This window comes from Blastomyces gilchristii, assembly GCF_000003855.2.
Source record: "Blastomyces gilchristii SLH14081 genomic scaffold supercont1.2, whole genome shotgun sequence".
In the NCBI taxonomy this organism is placed as follows: domain Eukaryota; kingdom Fungi; phylum Ascomycota; class Eurotiomycetes; order Onygenales; family Ajellomycetaceae; genus Blastomyces; species Blastomyces gilchristii.
In genome coordinates, this window is record NW_003101681.1 from 732539 (window position 1) to 745555 (window position 13017).

The 13017-nt window shown below is 29.2% G+C and overlaps 1 protein-coding gene across 1 annotated transcript; it reads left to right on the top strand.

Annotated features, from left to right (window-relative positions):
• Positions 1-3186: 3186 nt before the first annotated feature.
• Positions 3187-3426, top strand: BDBG_16238 (uncharacterized protein; the record flags this gene model as incomplete). The annotated part of the gene is made up of 1 exon (XM_031724229.1): positions 3187-3426. One exon carries the CDS (start codon positions 3187-3189, stop codon positions 3424-3426), a length of 240 nt encoding a protein of 79 aa, XP_031576132.1.
• Positions 3427-13017: the final 9591 nt, after the last annotated feature.

Consider the following 13017-nt stretch of genomic DNA (forward strand, 5'->3'; position numbering starts at 1 on the left):
TTCATAACATTAAATAAGATTATGAAATCAGGCCCGGTGGCGGAGTGATTAACTACACTATTATAAAGCCTTAATTAGCGGCCTTCCCTCCGGGGAATGAATGTTAAGAGAGAGCAGATTTGAACTCTGTAAGAGTTATCTTAATCACAGCTTTCACTGTTAAGTTATAAAACAGTATCAGAGACTCTCAGATGCACTATAGTGAATTATTATCAAGCTTAAGATGTTCATTCTGAGAGTTGTCAGACACTAATTCTCACTGATCTTACAATTAACAGCTTCTCAGACACTTCAAGTTAGATCAGTACTAGAGTGATTGAGATCTAGAATGTCTGCAGAATAGTGAATTATTATCAAGCTTAACTGATCAGATATCATCTCTCTCACTCTAGGCATTCACTTTCAGAGAATGAGATTTAAAAACTATTTAATTAGAACACTCTGAGTCTAGTAAGAACCTAGATGAGATGAGACCTAGGCACTCTTAATAGGTGATTAGTGTAAGCAAGACTGTGACAGTCAATTGATAGGCTGGAATACTGAGATTAGCAGCTGGAAGATTAGAGACTTAACTAGAATTGAGTAGCTCTGATGTTATTCTTAGTGAGAATCTCACTTATGAGTAAGCTAGTTACAGAAGCTAGCTGGGCGGCAGCTCTTTAAAGAGAATGATAATCCCTGAAGTGAGCCTGAGAGAACAGAGACAGCGGTCAGTTATATAGAGTGTTAAAATATGTATATAACTTAAGATGTAAACTGCAGAGATCTTGTTCTGTAGCTCTCTTTACTGTACTTGTTTCTTTCTGTTCTTTTCTATCTATCTATTTAATGTGTCTATCTTTAAGACTATGTTCTCTTTTCCTTTGTCATGATATTTTCAAATGATTTCAAAGTATTAAAAGGTGTTGAAATACTGTAATTTATAAACAGTTTTTATATTCTGAGCTGGAATTTTCTAATTTTATATATCTGAAATTGATAAGTGTATAATAGTTGACTCTATAGATATAGGAAAAACCCTGAGAACTAAAGATTCTCAGGTAGATATCATAGTCTCTGACTGCATACATCTATAATTGAAGAATAATAATAATAAAATATAGATTATGAAATCATCTCTCACTTACATAATATCATAATATAGTACTTATTTATTGAAAATTCAATAGAGAGTCTTGTTAAATATTATTACTTTTCTAAACACAGATTATAATTCATATAATTTTAATTATAAAAAAAATATGAAATATAAAAAAAAAACAAAAAAAACAAAAAATAAAATAAAAACAAGAAAAAATCACAATGAGAAAAAAAATATAAATAAAAAAAATATAAATAAAAGAAAAAGAAAAAAATAAAAAATAAAAATAAAAAAAATCAAGATTACAGAGCTGCAGCACTTTTAAAATACTCACTTCTCAGAGTCTTTATAATATTTATTATTAACTGTGTATCTCTCACAGTGAGAATAACACAGCTGTAACAGATTATTATTTTAATATTATCTAATAAATAATTAGAATATATCTGTATAAATGTGAATAATTAGAAAATATATACTTAAAAAGTATGATCAGAGTGAACTCTGCTATCACTTGAATAATATCAAGAACAGAATACTAGAATTAATGATTCTCTTCATCAATTTCATAGATAAGATATGTGAAGATAATCTTGAGAAATATAAGATTCTCTGACTTCTAGTAAAAATGAATCTCATGAAGAGACTCTATTTACATGATATCAGAGGCTGAGTGTTATCAAAAAGTGTTACTTTTATACAATGTATATATACTTACTGCAGTGATTCATTCTCTGTGTATATGACTGAGAGTTACAGCTTTTTCACACTGCACAGCTCTCTCTGAGATACTGTTATCAGTTTATAACTTATACAGTCTCTCAGTTCAACATGTGCTGTATGTATACAGCTCTGTGTACTGAGACTGTGTTGATCATTATGATCTGATGTGATACTCACTTTTCACAGGCCATGTTTTGTTTGATTGAGAGAGGAAGAGAAGAGATGCAACTACTGTTTTATTTAAGAGAGAGATGAATAATTGAATCTATAGAAGATAATTTGATTTCTTCTGCATTTGAAATTTAATTAGTCTATACTCTTCAATTTGAGAGTTTCTGAGAGTGTTTTAATAGTTTTCATACCAGCTTGAAATTAGTAATTGATTGAAGAAGAGAAAAGAGAGAAGAAAGAAATAAGAACAACTTATCTTTATAATATGAAAACAGAGAATTACTGCAATTATTTATTCTAGTAACAAAGATCTGTTTTCTGTATGTATCTCTGATACAGATTATATGATAACTGTATATAAAGAATATCAACAGTGTATGTATTGAATGAAGATGATATTGCTATATAACACTGTAGCTGTTTCTATACATCTCTGAAAGCTGTTAATATTTTCTTTAAGTCTCTCTATATTTAAGAAGTCAGTAATATATTTCAATGCACTTCTTCTTTCATCATTATCATTATCATCATTATTATTACTATCATCATTATTATTATCATCACTATCATTATCATTATTATTATTATTATCATTATCATTATTATTATCATTATTATTATATTATTTCTGATCATCTCTTCTACCTTCACCTCTCTTCAACACTTATTAAAATCAATTATGTTATTTCTCTTCAAATATTCTGTGATTCTGTGAATTATCAAGGCGCGTGAGCACTGTCACAGATTAGAGAGAGAGAAGAAGAAGATGTTTAAGTAAGAGAAGATAGATTGTAAGACATGTTATAATGCCTTGAAGAGACTCTGTAAGAAAGTAGAATAATAACAATTTTAAGTAATACTTCTGATAGATTTAGACTGAACTAAGTATAGAAATAATACAGATAATACTATCTGTAAGAGATTGAAAAAGAAGACAGTGAAGAGTCTCATACAGTAGTGATGAGATCAGAAAAAGTTCTGAGAATAATTTGAGATTAAGATAAAGAGAGAGAGAGAGAAGAAGAGTATTACTGCAAATAAGCAGTAATAGAAGAAGATTGAGAGAGTGTTAAAGTAGAAGATAAAGAAGTTAAAACTGATAAGTTTTTTATTTATTAAAAGATAATGATTTTTGATAATACTTCTGTTCTCTAATTGATTAGCAGAAGCTGATAGAGAAGAAGAGAATTAAGGTCTTATTCAGGTCTTGAATGCACTTCATAATTCAGAACATTGAGAAGACAGCTCTGATCTCTGAGTATGTCAATCTGCTTACTGCTGAGATGAAACCTGAGACAGCAGACCAGAAAATGCAGGATTTTGAGATACAGATTAATCTGACTGAGAGAGAGCAGCAGAAACTCTCTTCTGAGAAGACAGTGAAGAGAGATTTTAAGATGATTATTATCTTGAATAAGGAGAAGAAGAAGAAGAATAAGAATGAGAAGTGAATTGTGAAGAATGATAAGAATAGACTGACCGTGTGACTGTGTCTAAGACCAGGACCAGATTTTTTAATAGTCTTATTATCAATTCGACCGATCTCATTACACGGTTTTAACATTCAATAGTAGTCTCATACTGTTTCAGTGGCACTTACTGTCTACTCTTGTCACATTTTCCAAATGAGACCATGATTTTCACTTCTCAATTTAAATTATTTTTATTGCTTTAAATGACTTTAAATCTCATTTGAGCATTACTGTAACGTGGTGAAACCGAAGCGGTGACTAGTCAGCAGCATTATGTAGAGATAGTTGTTAAGAAGCTGTATAAGTGAGCTTGACTATCTTGCTTAAATAGCAAGCTTGTAGGCTACAGGGTTATTGTGAGAATATCACAGATATAATACTTAGTATACTAAGAAAATTGTATGAGAAACACAGTAACTCTTGTATATATTTCAGTAGAAGAAAAACAAATCACTGACTTCTTTGATAAGAAGTCAGTATCTAGTTATTCTATATAGACAATGAGTAGATACTCTTCTCTCATTTCATAAGTAAGAATAGCCAGAGTAATATCTCAGCAGCATCTCACTGTTAAGAAAGTGTAATCTGCTGATCTTATATAGAAGCAAGATTCTCATATTCATTAATTAAATCTTCATATAATATATCTGAATAATGTCATAGAGTGATTGAAAACCAGTTCAGACAGAATGAAATCATCTGTATGAAAGTAATAAGCTATGTGAAACTGTAATAAGGTCTTGACACAGCTGAGAGTGTGACAATGCTCTTTTCTTTAAGAACATAGTTCTGATACTCTCAAGATTACTGAATTAGAAGTTATCTTTATTGTATAGCAATGATTATCAACTGATTAATAGTGTATATACTGTGTATAATATAAAGAAATAAATGAGTTTTTCTGCTGACTGTGTAGGTCTTTCTTTCTCATCTCTGTTCAAATCAAACATATAATAAGTGAGTTTCTTATATATTAATTTAAAATGTGAAAAATGTAGTTAACAAGTGACTTGCAGATCTCTCATTATATTTCATTCTATATATGAAATTCTCTACAAAAGTGATGTATTTTAGAGATAAAGCTAACAGTAGTGATGAGATTTTTCAAAAAGATTCTTCTTCTCTATGATACATTTTTCTTCCCTCTCTCTCAATTGTAACAGTGAGTGTATGAGAGTATTGTTCTTAAAAGATAATAAAGAGCTTATTCTGATATTTTCTAGTGAATAATAAATGTCTTTGTGATGCAGCTGCAGTCTCTGTGACTGCTAAGAAAGCTCAGTTGAAGGTGAAGACAGCAGTATTGATGAATCACAGAAGTATCACTCTTATTATCATATCTTCTTCTTCTTCTCCTGCTTCTCTTACAGCTGTGGTGATAGTCACTGTGTCTTGCAGTGAGATGTCATTTCTTCTGCCAGTCAGTTCATTCATGTTCAGTTCTTCCTCTGCCTTCTTCACTGCTGTTGCAACACTGTCTCTCTCTCTCAGTCAACACAGTGATGTATGACCTCATGTGATCATTTGAAGAGAATTTCAGAAAGAGCTTGATTCTGGAAACAGTGACTTCAAGAAGCTCATTTTATAGTTTCTCTTTCATAACACATCTGAGCTCTGCTCAGAATGCTGCTAAGTTGAGTCTGCAGAGTTCTGCAGTTTCTTTGTCTTCTTCTTGTAAGAAGACTCTGATGTGATCTCTGATCAGTATCATCACTTGTCTGTACTATGCTAAGCAGCTGAAGAAAGAAGAAATCTTATATATTTATCTCTTCTCTCACTCTCATTATTTCTGTTATACTTGTAAGAACAACTCCTGCCTCTCTGTAAGTATTATCTACTCTATGAGAAGATGTTGTATCAGTTCTGACAAGAAGCTTAGATATTCAAGTAGTACAGAACAAGAATCTCAGAGCTTTAAGTATTAATGAATTTCATTAAGACTGAGAAGATCTCTCTTACTTATCTGCAAAAGAAGACAAAAGTGTGAATCTCTGAGATGAAAAAACATCTTAGAATGACTGATCTCAAGAAGAAGTCAGTCAGTACTGTTATTAAAAGCATCACAGAGATCAATCACTGATTAAAGAGAATCTCACTTCAGTTGAAGCAGATGACTGAGATACTTTATAAGTTAATAAGTTAATACTTTCAGTATCTCTCATACTCTTCTATAGCATGCTTCTCTGCAGCACTGCAGTGCTAACTTCTCAGCAGACAAAGATACTGATATTGAAGACTTTAATAATAAAGAATGAGTTTGATAAGAATGTGATTATTAATAAGTAGACTCTGATCTTCTCTTTTTACTTTTTCAACAGACTGCAGCTCTATTAGAATAGCAGCAGTTCATAAGTTAATAATATTAATCTTTGTTGATTTTAAATATCTCTTTCTTTTCTTATTAACTGCTTCAGGAATTTTACACTTGTATAGTCTCATTAAACTTCTAAAAATTCTTTGAGAAAAAATAGAAGAAGAGTACTATAAAGTTCATAAGATACTGACTTATTATCATGAGATCATCTTTAAAAAACTCTTTGAGAAAAATGAGAAGTTTTAAGTAATATTTCTTACTCAATATCTCTAATGTGTAATAGAGCAGTCTCTACTAGCTGTCTTATAGCTTGCAATCTCTTTCTCAGCATTTTTCAAATACTTAAACAGTTCTTACAAATTCTCTGATAATAAATACTCTTTTCATTTAATAAGATATTGAAGCTTGTTATAATATATTCACTTATACAATATTTTCTTCATAAGATATTCAGTATCATTCTCAATCTTAATATTATTCAGCTGAGATAACTCTGTCTCAGAGTATTGTTTATAGAGCTTCAAATAGAAAATGTAAAAAACAGAATGAATTAATTTCAATTCTGAGAATAATTTCAACTTATATGTCTGCTTACTCATCACTCTTGTTATCAGAAAAGATTCTAGTCATTACTCACTGAGCTTCTTACACAGTCTCATTGTCTTGATATTCTTTGCTGAAAGTAGTACCTGATTCTCTATTAAGAACTTCATTAAAAGATGTTTTTAATTATAGTATTCTGTCTATTACTTCTGAGTGTGATGAATGCTTTTCACTGTCTTCTTATAAATTTTATTCAAAAGTTTCAATCTCACTTTTACTTTTAATACTGAGAAATACTCTGTTCTCTGTATCTGTTTAACATTCTGACTGTCTATTCTCTTCTTTGAAATATCATCTGTGATATCACTGAATAATGAAGAATTATATTCATAATAAGTATAGAAAGAAGATACTTTTAAGATTACATTCTTTACATTGTTATATATGAATTCAGTGATCAGAAGATGTTTGAGTCAATTATTCTGATAATATGAATAGAATACTTAAAGATGCTGTTCTAATGTCTGATTCTGATATTCAGTCTGATCATCTGTCTGCAGATGAAATACAGTACTGAGAAGATATCTTATCATAGATATCTTATCATAAGATAATAGTAAAAAGTCAATCAGTATTTACTGATAAAGAGAGATTCTCAATCTGTTATCAATAATTTTGAAGTATCATGATTATAAATGATGATATCTAAAAACAGATCAGTTAATTCAGAGACTGTAATCTTTTTATAAATAGAGATATATTTTATTATCTTTATAAAACAGTTAACAATGACTAAAATTGAGTTATATTCTTTGACTCTTGTCAACTTCAGCAGATTAACTATGAAATTCATTAATAGATTCTATCATAAGCTCTTTAAGACAGACAGTGATGCTAATTCACTGTATTGCTTATATCACAGAATCTTTATTCTTTAATAGATATTATAAGTCTTAATATACTCTTTGATATTTATCTGAAGCTTGTCTTAAATGTATTTATATTTTAGAAGCTTCTTAGTCTTCTCTAATCTGAAGTACTCTGTATGAGAATTATTATAATGAATTCTCAATAACTTCTGATACATCACTCTACTATAAGAGACAAAGACTGAATTATTCAGCAGTAGAAGTTCATATTCTTCTAGTTATCAGTAACTTGATTTCTTAGCAGTACTGTTCTGCTCAGAGTCTGTCTCTTTTAAGTTTAAACTGAATTCTTTCTTCTTCAACTTCTGAATTTAAGCTGTAATAGAGATGTCTCTCTTCTATAACTCATCAATGAATTTTAAAAGTAGCTGAGTTAAAAGATTATAAACTGTTTCATCCTTTGTCAATTCAATAATAGTAGGATATAATATGAGAAGCTTATAATCTTCAGTATCAGTTCTCTGCAGAGATCTAGGTTTTCTTTCATCTTCTATACTGAGTCATACAGCTGTCTTATCAGTGCTGTTTCTAAGCTTCAGAGAATTTCAATTCTCTGCAGTCAGCTTCTTCTACAGTGATGACAGAGATTCTTTTATAGAATTCTTCTCTACATCAATAATATTATAATCAGGCTGTTTAAATAATGTGTTAACAGAATTAAGCTGATCTGAATAGTATCAGATATAGAAATCATACTCTGAAAGCAGCTTCACTTATCTGACTTGATATTCTATCAAGCTCTTTGTTGTCAAGAAGTATTGCAGATTTATATAATCAGTGAGAACTTACACTGAGTACTTACTACTCTGAAGATAATATTATTAGATCTTAAAGAATTCAACAATTACTAACATTTCTTGATTATAAGTATCATATCTTCTCTGCATAAGTGATAACTTCTTAAAGAAGAAGATCACTGATCTTCATTTATAGTGTCTTATAGACTCTGTGAAAAAGCCTTCTCTCACAGACATTTTATTATCTATATTTTCAGAAATGATTATTCTCTGATTCTTCTAACATTGAAAGATCTTCAGTGTTAACTGTGAAAAGATTTCACAGATCTCATTCTCAGATATATCAGTCTCACACTGACTGAGTAAGTCAGAGTTAAAGTGATTTAGTATTATAATATCTATAAAAGCTTGTTTCAATTCTGCAAACATCTGCACAGTATCTTGAGTGAGAGTAAACAGTTCTATTTTTCTGTCTTTCACACTTTTCTTTAATATATCTGTAAGAGAGACAGTAATTCATGAATATGTATAGATGAATTGTCTGTAGAAATTTGCAAATTCTAGAAATATCTGTATCTTGTGATATGTTCACAGCACTGATCAGTTCTCAATGACAGAGACTCAGCTTCTGTTCATTAAAATGCTGTTCATCTTAATAATATAATCTAAGAAATCAATCTTCTGCATGTAGAACAAGCATTTTTCAGTATTTGTATAGAGTTAATACTGTCTCAAGCAACTCAACACTTCTTAAACATGAGTATTGTATTCTTCCTTCATTTTTGAGAAGATTAGAATGTTGTTCAAGTATACTATACAGAAGATGTTGACAAGGCCTCACAGTATCTCATTTATATAGATCTGAAAGATGACTGAAGTGTTATAAAGATCAAAAGATAAAACAAGATATTCAAAATTACTGTATTTGATATAAAAAGCTGTTTTTCAAATGTTATCTTTATTAACTCTGATTCTATGATAGACATTCTGTATATCAATCTTTGAGAATATCTTTGCTTCAGATAATTAATCAATCATCTCATCAATTAACAGTAATGAATAGTAATTCTTAACTGTCATCTTATTAAGACCTCTGTAGTCTATACATAGGCATAGTCTACTGTTCTTCTTGAGTATAAAGAGTATAGATGCTTCTGTCAGACTCTTTGATAAGTATATTCAGTTCTTTGATTACACTTTCTCAAGATATTTACACAGAACATTCAATTTCTTTATAGACAAGTTATAAGAAGGTCTGTACAGCATCATTACATCATCTTCAAGATGAATCTTATATCATATCTTGATGTCAGAAAACTTCACTGCTTTCTTTTCTGAAAAGACATTCTTATAATCTGTAAAGAGACATTATATACATCTGTTTTTAATAATGAATACTGCTGTTAATCTTGCAGTGAGAGTGATGACTTCTTCATCTGTTCTTAAGTCTCAGTCATCTGCTACACAGTATATTAACTCTATCTTTTTCTCAAGATTCTTCTGATGAAACTCTTCAGATTTCTCTTTCACTGTCTCTTCATTAGTAAGATAGTACTGTTACATCTGAGTGACTCAGTCAATAAGAGAATTGTTTTCTCTCAATTACAGATGATCTAGAATGACATTCTCATCTATGATATTAACAGTGTAAAGAAGCAGACTGCTCTTCTTAAAGATTTCTTTTAAATCTGTAATCACACACTTTGCTTGAATTATGCTAAAACAGTGATATTTTATTTCATCAGTAAATTTCATATAATCTGACAAGTCTATCTTCTTTCAACTCTTCATCAAAGAAAAGAAGTAGAATATGAAGTTAGTATTCATCTCAGAGTTAAGTAGGCATCTCACTAATATCTTCTCATTTGAGATATGCATTGTGATCATAATATGAACTTAGAGATATAAGATATGAGAATTGTTAATTCTTCATTTCTTTCTCTTCTTTATCTTTCACAGATACATTTGTCAGAAGAGAAGTCAACTTTGAGAGAATATCTTCTCAGTTTCTTCTCTTCTTCAGCTTCTTATAATCACTAGTATAGTGATTATCAGCTTCACAGTTAAAACAGAGATCTTTATTAAATCTTTTTTAATATTTCTTCACAGTGAGTGAAGAATCAGAATACTTAGAATTCTTCTTTACTTTCTTTACACTGAAGCTGTCACAGTGCTGTTTAGATTCTGTTATTAATTACTTAGAAGAGATCTTGTTAATCTTTTTCTCAAAGAATTGATTATTTAAATAGATTCAAGAAGTCAGATTGACAAGCTCAGTGTAATTAATTAATAAACTCTGATACTGTGATATTATTATCTGTGTCTTGTGAGTCAGCTTCATGAGATAAAGCTGTGTTTTTAATTGATTCAAATCATTAATCAATTTCTCTTAATATTCTTTAAATCTTACATTGAAATTGAAAGAATTCTTATCATCTTATTAATATAATAAGTTGAATCACTGTATTATTATGAAGTCATGATTGCAGTGATCTTTAATTTAATTCAGTAGAAAGTTCTTGAATTCTTCTCAAGTTATTACAGTATCAGTACACTCAAGCTCTCTCTTCTTAATAACTCAAGTAGTCACAGAGATGTCTTCGAAGAGGTTGATGATATATATTACTTATATCTCATGAGTATTATACTGACTCAGATTAAGACAGAATTTTCATTCAAGAATACAGATAAAGCTGTGAAATTCAGACAATGTCTTTCTCTTATATCTCAGAGAATCTCTGATCTTAATCTCTCTATCTTCATGATAGATGTAGATGTGTAGAGGCTGCAGCAGTGACAGAGTGATTGAAGAGCTCATATTAAAATACACAGCAGATTCAGAAATCTCAGATTTCTGCTGAGATAGAGATGTATACACTCTAGAGAATGATGTGAAGTTTTCTTTAGAGAATGAAGTTGAGTCAGTCTCAGCACAGGTGTGTGAGATCATATTAGTCTGTTAATAGAGCTTGACTGATTCAAACTTGTAATCAGATTGAGCAATTTGAATTGTAATGTAACAGAACTGAAGCAGTGACTAGTCAGCAGTATTATATAGAGATAGTTGTTAAGAAGCTGTATAAGTGAGCTTGACTATCTTGCTTAAATAGGGAGTTTATAGACTACAGAGTTATTGTGAGAATATCACAGATATAATACTTAGTATACTAAGAAAATTGTATGAGAAATGCAGTAACTCTTATATATATTTCAGTAGAAGAAAAACAAATCACTGACTTTTTTAATGAGAAGTCAGTATCTAGTTATTCTATATAGACAATGAGCAGATACTCTTCTCTTATTTCATAAGTAAGAATAGTCAGAGTAATACCTCAGCAGTATCTCACTGTTAAGAAAGTGTAATCTGCTGATCTTATATAGAAGTGAGATTCTCATATTCATTAATTGAATCTTTATATGATATATCTGAATAATGTCATAGAGTGCTTGAAAACTGGTTCAGACAGAATGAAATCATCCGCATGAAAGTGATGAGCTGTGTGAAACCGCAACAGGGCCTTGGCGCGGCTGAGAGCGTGACAATTATCAAAAAGTGTTACTTTTTAAAAAATTAAAAATAGTTTAAAAAAAACCTTAAAATGTCTAAAAATAGTAACTTTATGTCAAGAAAGAGACTAAATGAAATCAAATAAGATCACTTTCTCATTTTTTTCAAGTCATGGTTTCATTTTAAGATCTCATATATGGTCACTTTGCATGTTTTTTTAATGACTAGTCTCAGCGGGATTCATATCAAGAAATGTATGAGACCAGATCAAATGAAATTAAACATGAAATTCATGATTTCAGCGGCCAGTCTAGATAAGAAGAATGAGAAAGAGAAGAAAGATAATAAGTAGAAAAACTTTTTTTCTTTTTATATTAGTTAGTTATAAGTTCATAATTATTAATAATTGAAATTAATTTTAAGTTTTTAAAAATTATTGTACAAGTTGTAATCAATGTCAGGAATAATATATATATATATATTTAACTATCATGATTCACAAATCACTATAATGTATAAGTATCAATATTTTTTCAACATTAATATTTACAATATTAATATATTTTTAATGATATTATCTGATAATATAATTTGATAACACTCTCTTTCACAATATTAATATATTTCAAGAAATATGACAGAGATTAATCAAGATTGTTTATTTACTTTTATATATTGATAATATTCAATCTGAGTTAGTACTAAAATTATAACTAAGTTAAGAAAGAAGATTATTTTCTTTTATAATAATTCTTCTTATATATATCAGTGATCAGTTATTATCTTTATTAAAAATAAATTATCATCTTTCTTAAAATCTTTATTACATCTTCTGAATTTACTTCTTTTACTTCTTTCACTTCTATTAAAGATTTATAAACTCTTTAAGAAATCACTGTGAATCACAAAGTCTATATTATTTATAATTCAATGCAGAATGCTCTCTTTCAATTATAATGAATAATCACTTCATTCTTCATATCTGATTCCAGGTTATGAAATTTATGAAAAACTTAACACAAACATTGAGATAAACTATGAAATAATTATTAACAGATTACATTGCAGATTACTGAAGAGTTATCTCTCTGCTATAATCACTACAACTTCATTCAGAAATATTCATTATAAACTAATTATGACTCTGATAAAATTTTCTGACATCTGAAGTCATCAGAATGCAGATAATAAAAGAAAAATAATCAGAAAATTACTACTGAGCTGATAAGTTACTCTACTAGATAATGATTTTTAATAATACTAACTTTCTAATTTGAAGGAAATCATGTGAAAACAATTATATATCAGTACTCTGATTTCACAACTCTTATCTAATAACTTCTGTGAACAATTACTTTGTATATATATATCTCTAAATCTTTCTCTTTAATTAATTGAAAACTCTGAATTCTGAACACTTCTTTAAATGCTTAATTCAAATCTTCATATTTTATATTGATTATGTCTTCAGTTCAATCTTGAGACATACTACAAAGCTAATATACAATATCTAGAATCAGAGTTGAAGAATCATTGAAG